The sequence below is a fragment of the Maylandia zebra genome, linkage group LG7 (assembly GCF_041146795.1).
Source record: "Maylandia zebra isolate NMK-2024a linkage group LG7, Mzebra_GT3a, whole genome shotgun sequence".
NCBI lineage: Eukaryota > Metazoa > Chordata > Actinopteri > Cichliformes > Cichlidae > Maylandia > Maylandia zebra.
In genome coordinates, this window is record NC_135173.1 from 66,214,043 (window position 1) to 66,227,442 (window position 13,400).

At 42.4% G+C, this 13,400-nt stretch overlaps 1 protein-coding gene across 1 annotated transcript in view; it reads right to left on the reverse strand.

Annotated features, from left to right (window-relative positions):
- The window catches only part of zfpm1 (zinc finger protein, FOG family member 1), a 105,320-nt gene that overhangs the window by 46,110 nt on the left and 45,810 nt on the right, over positions 1-13,400 (reverse strand). The window contains exon 3 of the mRNA XM_004566190.4: positions 8,838-8,975. Coding sequence (XP_004566247.2) covers positions 8,838-8,975 — 138 coding nt within the window. The remainder of the gene's footprint in view (positions 1-8,837; positions 8,976-13,400) is intronic.

Sequence of the window (13,400 nt, forward strand, 5' to 3'; positions counted from 1 at the left end):
CTCTTCATGGAGCTCGAGGAAAGCTAGAGTCGGAGGGCATGAATAAATTAGCAACCCATCAAACAGCTGTTGAGATATTTCAAAATGGCAGACTTACTCCACCACAGGCAGGTCATCCCTAAAGCCAAGCCTCTAGCATGGCTACAAACTGTATTTTAACCCAGAGCCAATGGCTGACTGTCATTTCTTCATATTATCTCTCTGTCATCCCTCTATCTCTTAACCTCACTCGCTTTCCTGTTCCTCAATTCTAATTTCACTATCTGAATTTTACCTCTTAAAATCTCTCGCCCCCCCCCCCCCATCTCTCGCTCTCATTGATCCTTAAACCTTAACCCCTCTTTCACCCTTCATTAGTTATCTCTGCACTCTAAACTGAATAATGTACTTCTATATTCTAACCCACTCCGTCTTAAACCTCCCTCCCTCTCTTTCTACTCACCTGTCCCCATATTAATTCTTTCCTTTCTTCACGCCGCCCTATTTCCTTCTTTCTTGAGCCTATTCTAACCCTTCATCCCTCCATCCCTTTCACCCCTCTTAACCTCGACGATGGAGATGATATCTCGTCTTTGACACTGGGAGTTAACCGTCTACGCTCCTGGTTGACCAGATAACAGATAGCACACAGGGAAATGCACACATTCACACATTTAAGCCCGAACATAGAGCGCGTGCAGCAAAACACACTGTACCAAAATGTGAGGAGTGTCTTAGAATCAAAGTTTTACCTACACAGATATTTGATAAGGAAACTACTGAAAAGAAATTCAAAATAATTTGAACTCGAATAATTTCACATTCCTTTAAATGCACCGAAAAGGGATTAAAAAAATACAGCTGGAAGACAAGATGAGACGAGATATGAACTGCAACTTCACTGCTTGGTTGAGGCAATTCTGAAATTCTGTTAATGACTTAAGCTGCACACTGGAGCAAGTTTCCCTGTTAAATTACAGTAAAGTGCTGGCAGCTACATACGCCAGTGTTATTTTACGGTGTAGCTACTGTAAAAACATGAATGTAAGCTTTGGGGAATCAGCTGGACAGCTGTGTGTTTTGTTTTTGTGGTGTTTTTACTCTTATCACCATAAACAGGTTTTTAATGTGACGAGTGTGAAATATCATTTAATTGTGACAGAAGCTCAGGATATGTTTCCATTTTAAATTATTAATGTACTGGTTACCAGATGTATTTATTTAATTACATATTCAGCTGTATATTATTTCTGCTTTGCACTTGCCTTACATTGTATTTATTGCTGTATACATATTTCTCTGTATATGGCACGATTCAGAAGGAGAACAATGCAGACAGACTAGATAAATAAATATTAGTACACAATATCTGAAGTGCAAGTATGAAGATAAATATATGCATGAGCAAATTAATTCATTTAATTCGTGTCTAAATTCAGTTTCAACAAGATTTTGTGCATGAAGAATTAATTATTAAATCATTGATTTATGTATTTCTGGTGATTTTAATTCTGAAATAATAATGTGGACTGAACACTGCAGGCTGCTGCACTGCATTCCTGATGACAGTCTATAGATATCAGACTCTGAGGTCCAGGATTTGTATAAATAGCTCCACAAAAAGACGGGCAAACCTGTAGCAGAGCAGAAAAGTGGAAGCTTTTACACAAACATCTTATCCTGCAGTTGCTGCATTCAGCCATCCATGACTAGATGGATCAAACTGAGAAACAAAGGTCTTATCACATGTGGACAAAGTGATGAGGGAGCACCTTGTGCTGCGGTGATTTTCAGGGAGGGGTGGGCCTGTGGGGGTGGGGGTGCTGCCATGCTCAGTATGCAAATGTGACACCACCAACATCTCCCGTTTCTCAGCCCAAATAAATTAGACTCTCAGCAGTGATAATATGCATATAGTGCGACTTCATGCTCCATTATAATTAACTACTGCTTGATAACCCAACACCCATCCACATTACACGCACAGACACACGCATGCAGCCACACACAGTGCCTGGTAAATAATAATAACCATTATTACGCCTGCCATTATAATGCTTTATTGGAGGTAATTTACATAACTCTGCAGAGAAGGATAAGGACCGAGGAGTGCTGGGCAAGCAGGAAAGCACTCGCCTCGCTCAGCTGGCTTCTCGGGGCCTCTGGAGTAGACAAGATGTCAGAGGGTGAGGGGACCTTCTTTGTAATCTGTGCTGCAAACTTTAAGCGGCTCGGAAGCAACACAGAAAATGCAATTTGCTACACGCTTTTCAAATTGAACTGAAAAGCTTAGAATTTGATGAAACATAAGTAAATAACTCGTGACTGTGCTTTTATTTACAAGACCTCACTGTGGAGGTCAATTATCTTCTCTGTCCCAGAGGTCTCCGTACAAGGGCCAGTTTTTTCCCCTGATATTAAAACACAGTCCATTTTTAATCTATGGCACATTCATCAGTGAGAGTGGGGCTGGTACTTCACTAAGAGTCACCGACTCGTCACAACCAGCCTCTCATCCAGTCTTGAGAGCGTTGATTGGATGAGGAAACATTTTACTTTTGGCTGGAAGTTTTCAGATCACGTCACGGCTCGTGACGGAGATTTAAAATGTTTATTAAATTTCTCTGACTCATGTGGTTAAGGGTTGTTTTGGCCTTACAGCTGCGTAACTGTAAAACTGATCGTTATGGTGGAAACAGCCTCTACTATAACAAAATAAATACTGACGATGAGCTACTGCACCATCTCACAGCTGTCTTTGTCGGCAAGATGTACATAAACCTGAGTGCTGTGATTGTTACTTCAGTTAGACCTCGCCTGCTGTGGTGACGTGGTTTGTTAAATTGTTTAGCCAGCATGAGGACTGAGAGTCTTGCACCTGCCAATCACCTGTGACGAGCACTCATCTTTATGGTGATCGTGAAAACATGGCAGCATTCCCGTAAATGTGCGGCGCAGGTATTAAAGGACTTACAGCAAAGGTTGAAAGAAATGGGAAGCAGGTAAGCAGGTAAGCACTTGCCTGACTTGTCATGGAGGTGAAGATGAAAAGTGAACTACCTTCATGGTGAAACCCGCATAAGGAAAGGTGGATTTATGGTATAAATCTACAGTAATCAACAGGAGATTAAAGTAGGAGTAGCAGAATAATGCTAACCAAACACCTGGCAGGGTTTATCTTTTCTTTACGACGAGTAATTCAACATTTCTTACTGCAGAAGCTGCTGTTGCAGCTTTTTGCAGGTACACTATAACAGTGCACGCTGGCAAATGTAGCTACCAGTACTTTACTGTACGTTAAAGTTATAATTTGCATCATGTCTTGCTCTGCTTTGTTATATCATTGGATATAAAATGTCATTACTGGATCCTGTTAACTTTTTAGACCTTTTAGGTGTAAATGCACACGATTCAAGGTACTGGAGGTACAGTCAAAGTGACCTTTGAGCACCAGATCTAATCACTTCATCCTTGAGCCTAAATGAACACATTTAGGAGAAAAAATAATCAGAGACATTCCTGAGCTACTGTGCTCACATGAACGGGGTGGGACAGTGTAAAGCCCAACAACATAAAGCCGTCTTAAGTGACAGTGAACCTTTGTGGTTGGGGGCAGGGTTACGTACTAACTTCATCATACGCCGAGTTGTAATTTTCTTACATTTCCAAGTATTTTGGAGCCTTGTTAAACTATGACTCACATTTTCTGGCCTTTTACAGATGAAGCATTTAATTCAGAAAACAATCAAAGCAATGAGCTGATTGTTTGCTGCAGCTGAAGACCGATGGCAACCTGACCGTAGGGAGAAAACGCTTCAAGATACAAAAATGTATTTTCTAATTTATTATTCTGCCATTTAGCCAGTTAGGTGTTTTTTTAATAAACTCAACTAAAACAATGAGTTGACTTTCACAATAGCTGAAATGAGTTTTCTCTCAATAATTGATTTGTTAATTAACTTTGTATTAGGAAGACTCAGCTCAGTCACTCGGTTTATTGGGCACCAGCGGGTACACGGAGGATCCTGGCATGATGTTTCTATGACAGGAAAGACATTTAAAGTTCATTTATTTCGTCCATCATCACGGATATATAGCACATCAAACTTTTGCAATATGCTCCCCTTGCCCAGTGACAATGGGTTTATATACAGCATGGCATGTGGGGAACACCAGCCAGCCAGCGAATGACAAGGGATTACTGTGACATCCATTTGCATATCAAGAATTTTAAGCAGTGAGGGAGAAAATATCAAACCCTCCAGCCTGCAAGGTCACTCAAATGATAGTTTTTTCTTCTCTTCATAATTTATTTTGCATATCATGCAGTTTGGACACACTGTAGATTAAAAAGGCGGCTTTAGCATATCATACCATCCCTGATAGGAAGCAGCTCCCACCTAGACTTCTCCTAGACACCATGCCACCACCACCCTCATCAAAATGGTTGAGGACACACACACACACACACACACACACACACACACACACACACACACACACACACACACACACACACAGAGACATCATCTTGATTGTTTTAAGACGAAAAGAAATGGCAAATTGCTGAAGCCTCTAATCCATTCCCAGTTATCATCTCTTTAATTTTTTTTTCTTCATATCAATAGAAGCCACAAAGCCAACGGTTTGATAGCCGCTGTTGGCAAAAACAGCTAAAAATGAAAAGAGCGAAACACAAAAAGAAGCGGCTCGACTATCATCTATGACTAAGGAATTTATTCAGATTGACATATAAACAAGTCATTACACACCGAGAAGACTGTGTCAAATATGTGGAGTGAAAAATATTGTGTCCAGTAATGAACTGTATTATCTCTAAGCAGGCACGGAGGATGAATGGAAATCTTCTGTTGTTGTTTTCTCTGTTTTTTATGTTAATATCGGTCTGTGGGAACAATAGTAATGACCGCAACAAAGACTGATTTGAATAAAATGTTTGAATAAATTAAGAGATTATTATCCCAAGGTTTAGTTCACAGAATGTGTGCGAAAAGGGAAATTAAAAATTTCATATCTAGGAATTACTGTATTTCAGACAAGAAGAATTCATCTTTTTTTAGCTTCCAAATATAATTAGCAGATTAATATTCAATGAAATTAAACACAAGACTGCATAGAGCTTACACGTAACAGACTGGCACTGATATATAACTTACTGTTATGGATTTCTGCGGTGTATGTGCAGGGCGCTATAGGTGGAGCTATAAGGACGAGGCCCACTCTGAACTGAGATAAGAGCAGGATCACAATGTTGTGGGACAAAAAAGGACATAAAGAAAAACTGGAAGGGGTCAGAGGTCAGCTGACAGGAAGGACAAATGACAGAACAGAAAAGTTTCTGTGTGCGTGTTTACATATCTTTGTGGAGACCAAAAATTGGAAGTTTACTATGCTTGTGGGGACCAACAGCCCTTATGGGGGCAAAATCCCAGTCCCCACAAAATGTGGTTTTAGTGTCAGGGTTACAATTAGGTTATGGTTAGGATTAGGGTTAGGATTAGGCATTCATTTTTAATGGTTAGGGTAAGGGAAAAGCATTATGTCAAAGTGTGTGTGTGTGTGTGTGTGTGTGTGTGTCTGTTTTAAAGGGTACAGCCCTCTTTCCAGGTCCTGTAATGTGATTTGATGTGTAAAATGAGTGTTTGGCACAATATGTTTTACAAAACAGTCGATAATCCAGTCTCACAAATGATTTGGAGATTAGGCGTGATAAAAACATTTGCAACTGCCTAAATTTCTGAGTAACAATCATACATTTCTTAGCTCTGCCTTCAGAATGCCAACGACTGATCGATGCTGTTGATTGTTTCTAGATGAACTTTTAGAAAAGTAAGAAAATGGTTACAAGTTTGTAAGTTCCCAAAGTGTAAAGTGTAAGATAGCATGTTACTCAATGCTAACAGGTGTTCTTATCCACAGAGAGAAGGTTTAAAGACTTCACAGCTCTGCTGAAGAATCATCACAGCGCTGCAAACCAAACGTCTTTAGGATCGACTTCACAGGTCTGTGCCAAATACCTCATATTTGCAAAAGTGACTCATTTTTTTATTTGCATTACGACATGAGCCAATTTAAAATTTCATAAATACCCATTTTATGTAGAAATAATCTTATGCTCAGCGACACAACCGGACCAACGGCCTAAAGCAGCTAAAGTGTCAGATTAAAAGCTTCCGGTTCCAGGAATGTCTAAAAGGTAAAACTGGGAGGAACAAGTGGAATGCCCAAACCCCTGTTGATTTCCATGCACACATCTCTTCTCAGCATCCCATGTCCCATACATGACGAATGTTTCATACGAACAGGAGCGGTGCTTGACAGCGACTCCAGTCCGGCCGTGACATGCAAGACAAAGAAGAAGAAGAAACAATGAAAAGATGGAGGGAAAAGAGTGAGAGATGCACGCTCCCCAGGAGGTGGAGAATGGAGAGGAGGGAGGGACTAGTGGTGATGGAGAGACCATAGGAAGGGAAGGTGGATGGATGGAGGGAGGGAGGAAGGGGAGGTGGAGAGGAGGAGGAGGAGGAAGGGGGAGGGGAGGGGGGCTTGACGATAAGAGAAAAATTCAGACCGGTCAAAGTTTCCTTTTTGCCAATCGTGCTCCTGATAAAGACAGCGCCTGCTCCGGAGCTGATAGAGGGGCTATCTCTCTCCCTTACTCTCTCACCCAACCCCTCCTCCTCACCCCCTCCCTCCCCCGTCTTACTCACCCGGCAGTTAGTTTGTGAGGAGGAGAGGAAGAGAGAAAAAAAGAAGAAAGAAAGAAAGAAAGAAGGGCCGTATCAGTGCAGCATCATGGTGCTACCATCAACCAGCCACCACGCTGCAATTAATATCGCTCCAATTACTGTTAAAGGGACAAGGCTGGGACAGGACGATAATGAACACATCCTCTCTTCCCCAGCAGAGGAATTAAAACGCACACACAAACACACCCGTAAACACACACTCGGCACTACATGCACAAACGTACATAAAACGTGTGCAGCTTGAAAAGGAAATAATGCGAGATAGTGTGGTAATCTTCTTGCATTGTTTAACTCATTGAAGACAACGGACAGAGAGAAATAAATAACCAAACAAACCTCGATAAGAGGGGAAATAAATAATAAAATTATGGCGATTTACTTGTTATCTTCTCTTAGCCGTGTGTGTGTGTTTTTGCTACGACTTGAATAAATTTTCCCCCAGCCTGTCACATCCACATCTCCCCTGCAGAACAACACAATGGACCCTGAAAGAGCCTTGCGACAAGTGACTAAAGAACGTCTGAACGCATACAGAGTTTGGCCGATCCACTCATGAACACGTGAAGAGCTCAAATGATGGTTAGTTGGTTGGAGTTTCTCAGTATGACGTTGGAGGTCACTGGGACTGGCCAATCAAAGCAGCCGTGCTTTTAAAGCCAACTTTAATCTTTATTAAAATCCAAGCTGGTGAGTAAGAAAAGAATTCACCGACTGCACAGCTGGTATTAAGGAGGAAATGTCCATAAAGACCAAACCAGAGTGTTTTTGCACCACGCTGTAATATCTTACTATAATATCTGCCCACAAACTCCTCCTGCACGATCAGGAGCAGCCAAACTGGGCTCACAGGTACAGATATTATGACATCATCATGTTGTCCACCTACCAACAGGCAAAAACGACCACACCTCTATGTGCCCTGCCCTATTAGAAAGCCATCGAATTACATTCATTTTGATCTCTATGAAACTGTTTCTGACTGACTATGAACCAGTGCCATCGTAAATGACCATAAAATAAATTCAAGAGCAGTGACGATCACTTCATCTGTCTAACCTTACAAGCACTGACAAACATACAGCTTCCAGAAGTGAGTTAGCGGGGACGCTTGTGGTGTTGCAGCTTTTCAAAAAAGTCCACAACAACTTCGGATTTCCTCACTTTAGTGTTGCAGACGTGATGTCACTGTCAATCGATGGAATAAAAAGCACCCCAGACTAATTTTGAACCAACTACAGACACACATTTACAGTATCTGTAGGTGTGAGACTGACACCTCCGGTCACTGTTGGCCTGTTCTGATCTTTCTATGTGTTATTTTGAAACAAAGAATTGTTCCTGTTTCTGAAACGTCTTTAAGGTCCGTGTTAGTCAGCTGTAACTCAGCAGGATTACAGATGTTCGGGGTCACATCTGTCCAACTGTGGTTTCAGATAACTTACTACTCATTGGGAAAGTTTTGCTGTATATTAACACACACACACACTCGTGACAGACAGAATGACAGAAACTAGTGTGAGTAAAATGGACTCACACATATGCTAACCTTCTTTATTGTGTTTAATATGTAAAAGACAGTTGGGGGAATCAGCTAACATTACTGCGATAACAGGCCAGCTGATTACCAGCTGAGCTCTGAGGAATATGTTGATTATACTGGTTTATTTTTCTCCCTATAAAGCTTTGTTAGCACTGGCCGGTCTCTGGTGTCAGGTGGGTTTTCCTCCAAATTGAATTAATGATTCATAATGTTACTGTCATCGTAGGAAACAGCAGCCATTGCTGTGCACCACCGAATCCTGTTACATATCAAAACGCTTTCTGTGAAAAAGGCTCATTTAATTTATTGCACATTAGCGTGACTGAATTTGAAAGCGAAGAATAACTGTGAAAAGCCCGTTCCCGACAGCCTTTTTGCACGAGCAGTTACTGTCATTTCTGAAGCAAATAAGATTTTTTTTGAGCGATATGATTTGTTGAAACCTCCCGCGATGTTTATCTAACTGAAGAAAAACAACGGGACTCGTCAGACCAAGAGTTCACAGCTCTGTTGCAACTCAGTGATGGAAATCTTGCATGTGTACTGACCTGGACCCCTCCAATGTAAAACCTCCTGCTCTTCCTCCCTTTCCTCTTCCTCCTCTGCTCCGCTGTGCGTCGATGCAGGCTCCTCCCCTTCCACGTCTTTATCATCCGGGCCTCCTCCCGAGTCCTGCGTTCTGGGCTCTAGATACACAACAGAAAAACTAGCGATTAAAACAAACACCCTGACTGAAACCTGTGTGTGTGTACGTATGTGAGTGTGTGTCTGGAAGCCGTCGTTCCCGTCTGCTGATCAAAGGCCTCCCTCGCCGTGTAACACAACCCCTCGCCATGCAGAGATGGACCCTTTGATTTTCATTACAACTCAGGAGAATCAAAGACTCAACATCTTCACCTTCATCGCTGCTACTTTTCTCGCTCTCCCAAATCTTCTCCCAGCAGCTTTCCATTTCCTCCTCATCCACCCTTCCCTCCACTTCTCTTTCACTGAATGTAGGTGGGTCTCCGTCTTATGTACTCCTCTTTTCCTCCTCTATCTTTCCATCTCCTCCCGCAGGCCTGTCACCCTCAGCAGAGACTGAGGCTGGCTGTGTTCCTGTAATCACTGCTGATATCCCTGCCATTGATCAAGCTGATTACACAGCCTCCTGCTCACTGATCAAAGATGTGCGCTTCTGCAGGTGGTGTGTGTGTGTGCATGCTTCAATATGAGTATCTGCATGTGTGTGTGTTTATCCAGAGATATGTGAACCCTGAACTTTGCCTGTGCAGCCAGTATCGGGCAGTTCATCGGGCCGCTCTGTCCCTTCTTCTTAACGGGACTCATGATTAGTTAGATTAGATTAATAGTTACATCACAGCTCTTCAGACTATCTGACCTGAAGATCTTTCTCTTCTTGCTCTCTGCTCTTACACCATCATCAGGCCAAGGGTTAGAGTGACTCAAAAGCTGACTGCATGGAACCAGATCGCAAACATCTCAATATTCAGTTCAGTTTAAATTCATTGCAAAGCACCTGTTCGCTTTTTTGTGACATATGATATGAAGGAGAGAGCCCCGCTCATTCACGATGATATGCAAAGTGATTGAAGCTGGCCAGTCTTTCTAGAACATGAAAGAAACGAATGATTCTGAATTTGTAAAACTAAAATATTCTCACGAAGAGATTATGCATCGATTAGTCATAAGTGTAGATTATTTACATTTATTAACGCATGTTCAGGGAAATTGGTTTGATAATAGTTCCAAAGTGACCGAGCCCACTGAGTAATCCTGCTTGTGGCAAACCCCCCACTCTGGGTTTTTTCTTACTGGTCTGGTTTCTGTATGACTTGTGAACAAGTGGGTACTGGAACACACCTCACCAAGTGGCTCTTACTTCTATTTTTAATGCTGAAATAAACTTAGAGTATTTTGAACACTTTACAATTTTAAAAATGTATTTGATTCTGCGTGTGCATGAATTTACAAACCATAAGCAGGGACGGGGGAGAAAAAGGTCAGTGTACCATGAATGAGTCTCTCTTTTTATTTCAAAGACATTTTCTGATCAGCTTTGGTTAACAAACACAAAATCCTCCCAAGTTCTGCTTTTGCTTTAGTTCAACTTCTCCCAGTGTGAATTAACTGGAAGAGCACAAAGCTTTAATGAAGCTTCCCCACGACTGCACGTTTTGAATCGTCGTCCTCACAGCTCCTTTTCTCTTCCTCATTCTGTCCTCTCCTTTCCTATCTCTTTCCCCTTCCCCAAATCCCGCCCCGTCTTCACCCTCCACCCCGATAACGCCTCAGCTGTCTGCACAAAGGCCGTGTTTACCCTTGCATTCCCGCTCCGATAAACAGCGATAGCACCCGATCGATACCAGCCATAAACGCCTCGTGACCACGTGATGCCCTCACACACCGCCATTATTAATGTAACAGTTGAGAGGCTGGGTGGATAAATCCACACACACACAGGATGCACATCCAGTTTCACGTCACGTCCACCTTTCAACCATATCCACACGCAAACACTCAGCCAAGACATACTGTACACACACACACACACACACACGCCGCGTCCCCCTCCCCCACTCACACCCCCGCCTAAACAGTGCCATTATTTTCAGCTATAAATCACATTGAATGGCATATTGATTTTATCCTGCAGGGGCTGAAGCGAGGGAGGGGAGCTGGAGACACAGTTATTGCGTTTAATATTATCAATATTATCTCCCATATCATCTCAGACAGGGAGGCAGGTATCAGGAGGAGTCGACAGACACTTTTCTGCCAACCCCCCCCCCCCCCTCTCTCTTCCCCTCACCCCCCCTACCTCCCCTCCCACCTCTCTCCCCCCCAACAGCGAGACAGTCTCCATCAATCTGATAAGCTGAACTTCCTCTGTCACACCTGCAGGGCAAAGTCACCCAACAATGCCTCGCCTCCTAACTTCTACAGTCTTCTGTCTCGCTTCTGCCTGATAGTTACAACAGCCATAATTATAATGGTGTCGCCTGTTTATTGACACATCCTCCCCTCGTGTTTAAGGTCCAACTAATGCACTCAGACAGTCTCCGTGTTGGTGGAAGGAATGAAAGTGTCCTGAGAAAGCAGCAGCTGCAGCCGTCCGTCACTGAACACACTGGATCCACAGAGCTGCTGCACGCCAGCACTCCTCCGAAGACGATCGATAATGCACGTACAGAGACAAAAATACGAAGTTCCCACATAAAGAGCAACTTATTTACACATGCTTCAAGCTGAAGCTAATCTCCTACAGACAGCATTAAGGTTGCAGCAGGGGATACCTAAAAAACGGTCCACACCAGGGGGCAGTGTCAAAGACATGCACCGCAGATGGTAACGTGGGCTACTCTTGAAAGTGTGTTGTTGTTCCTCGAGCTTAGATTTAATTTTCTCAATCCTTCTAAACAGTGTTAATATCTTTGATCAAAACTATTTGTCATCATTTTTGTCAGCGACTTTTTCCCCCCTCAACAAAAACAAGACAATAACTAAATAAAAACCAATGTGAATGAAAATATGATGAAAGATGAAAATATTCTGGAGAGACAAGTTGTGTAGAAAGGTGGGAGGAGTTTGGACGTGATCCAATCAGAAGTAATCTAGACTAAATTTGTCCCTCAGAACATTTTAAATCAATTCAAATGTTTATGATACATTAAAAATAAATAGATAAAAGTCCTGGAGTGGAAGCACAATGCATGAAGCAGTGTGTTAAAAGCTAAGTGCTATCAGCGGTCCTCTCATGTCTTTTCAACTAAACGTAAACACTGTAGTCATCCACGTCCATCCATCCACAGCGAGGTGAAGCTGGGAAGCAGCACATCCTCATGATGTAAAGATTTGTGTGTCAAAACAGAAACACTGCTAAAAACTCAGTAATCCAGAAAAACTCCCAAAGCTGCTTCAAACGGAAGTGGAAATACAAGCGTAACGAAAAAAACAATAAACAAAACAGGTGAGACGATCAGGAAAGAAGGAGAAAAAAGACAACAGCAGGAAGTGCAGAACTTCCCTTCAAAATAAAACAAGAAAGGAAAGGAGGAAGTATGTGAAAACACAAAAAGTGACAATTACATGCTTGTTTCCTTTCTGTCTGTTTGACATGCATCAATCAACTTTATCTTTATGTTAAAATATTTTTAATCCTTTGAAAGTTAGTTTTTGTCGTTCCTTGAAATGAAACCAGCGGAGAGCGCCGCCTCAGTTACGTCCGTTTATGCATCACACACACTTTTCTCTATCACCGCTAATCAGATTCTGATGAAAAGAAGAGAAGAAAAAAACAGTTTACAAAAATCCTTCTGATTGGCTCAAATGAGGGCATGACAATTAGAGGTCAAAAGGAGGTAACATTACTTCCTTATCAGCCCAGAAGTGGATGTTATCGGGCTTCCTGTGATGTATAAAAATGATTGCCTTGTTATGAAAAAAGGAACTTTGCTCGTTTCTGTGGGTCGCTGCAACTGTAGAGCAATTCTGAGAAGAGAGAGGAGGGAAAGGGAAAAAAAATATCACCACAACAGAGAGAAATGTACCAAACAGTGTCTGTGTGCAGCACTTCTTTGTATCAGCATTAATATTACTGGCTCTGGCTGTCAGGTTGAAAAGACGGGGTGTTATGGAGAGAACAGAGTGCTCGGTCCTGTTACTGCTAGAATGTGTTTTTCTTGCTAAAGTTATCAGGGCGGTTATCGCCAGTGTGTGTGTGTCTGTGTGTGTGTGTCTCTCTCGCTCTCTCTTCCAGATGGTGGATAAGAGGCCCTGCCTTTATTAGCCAGCGCTGGCCAGATAACGACCTGGTATTGATCCCAGGTTGAAAGAGCAGGTTCGTCAAACATGGCTGATTTACAGAGAACTGATAATGGCAGCGCTGGGCAACTGAGGAACCCCAGAGAAGAGAGAGAGGAGTAAATCAACAGTGTGATGGAGAGGGAAGGTGTGTGTGTGTGTGCAAGCAGGGGTTAAAAAACACACAAAAAAACTGAGAAACAAGTACACAAAGCAAGGTTGCCATGGACAGACAAACTTCCTCACATGTGCAGTATGCCTGACTTCCCTCATCTTCGTCTTATACAATCTATTACACACATAACCCA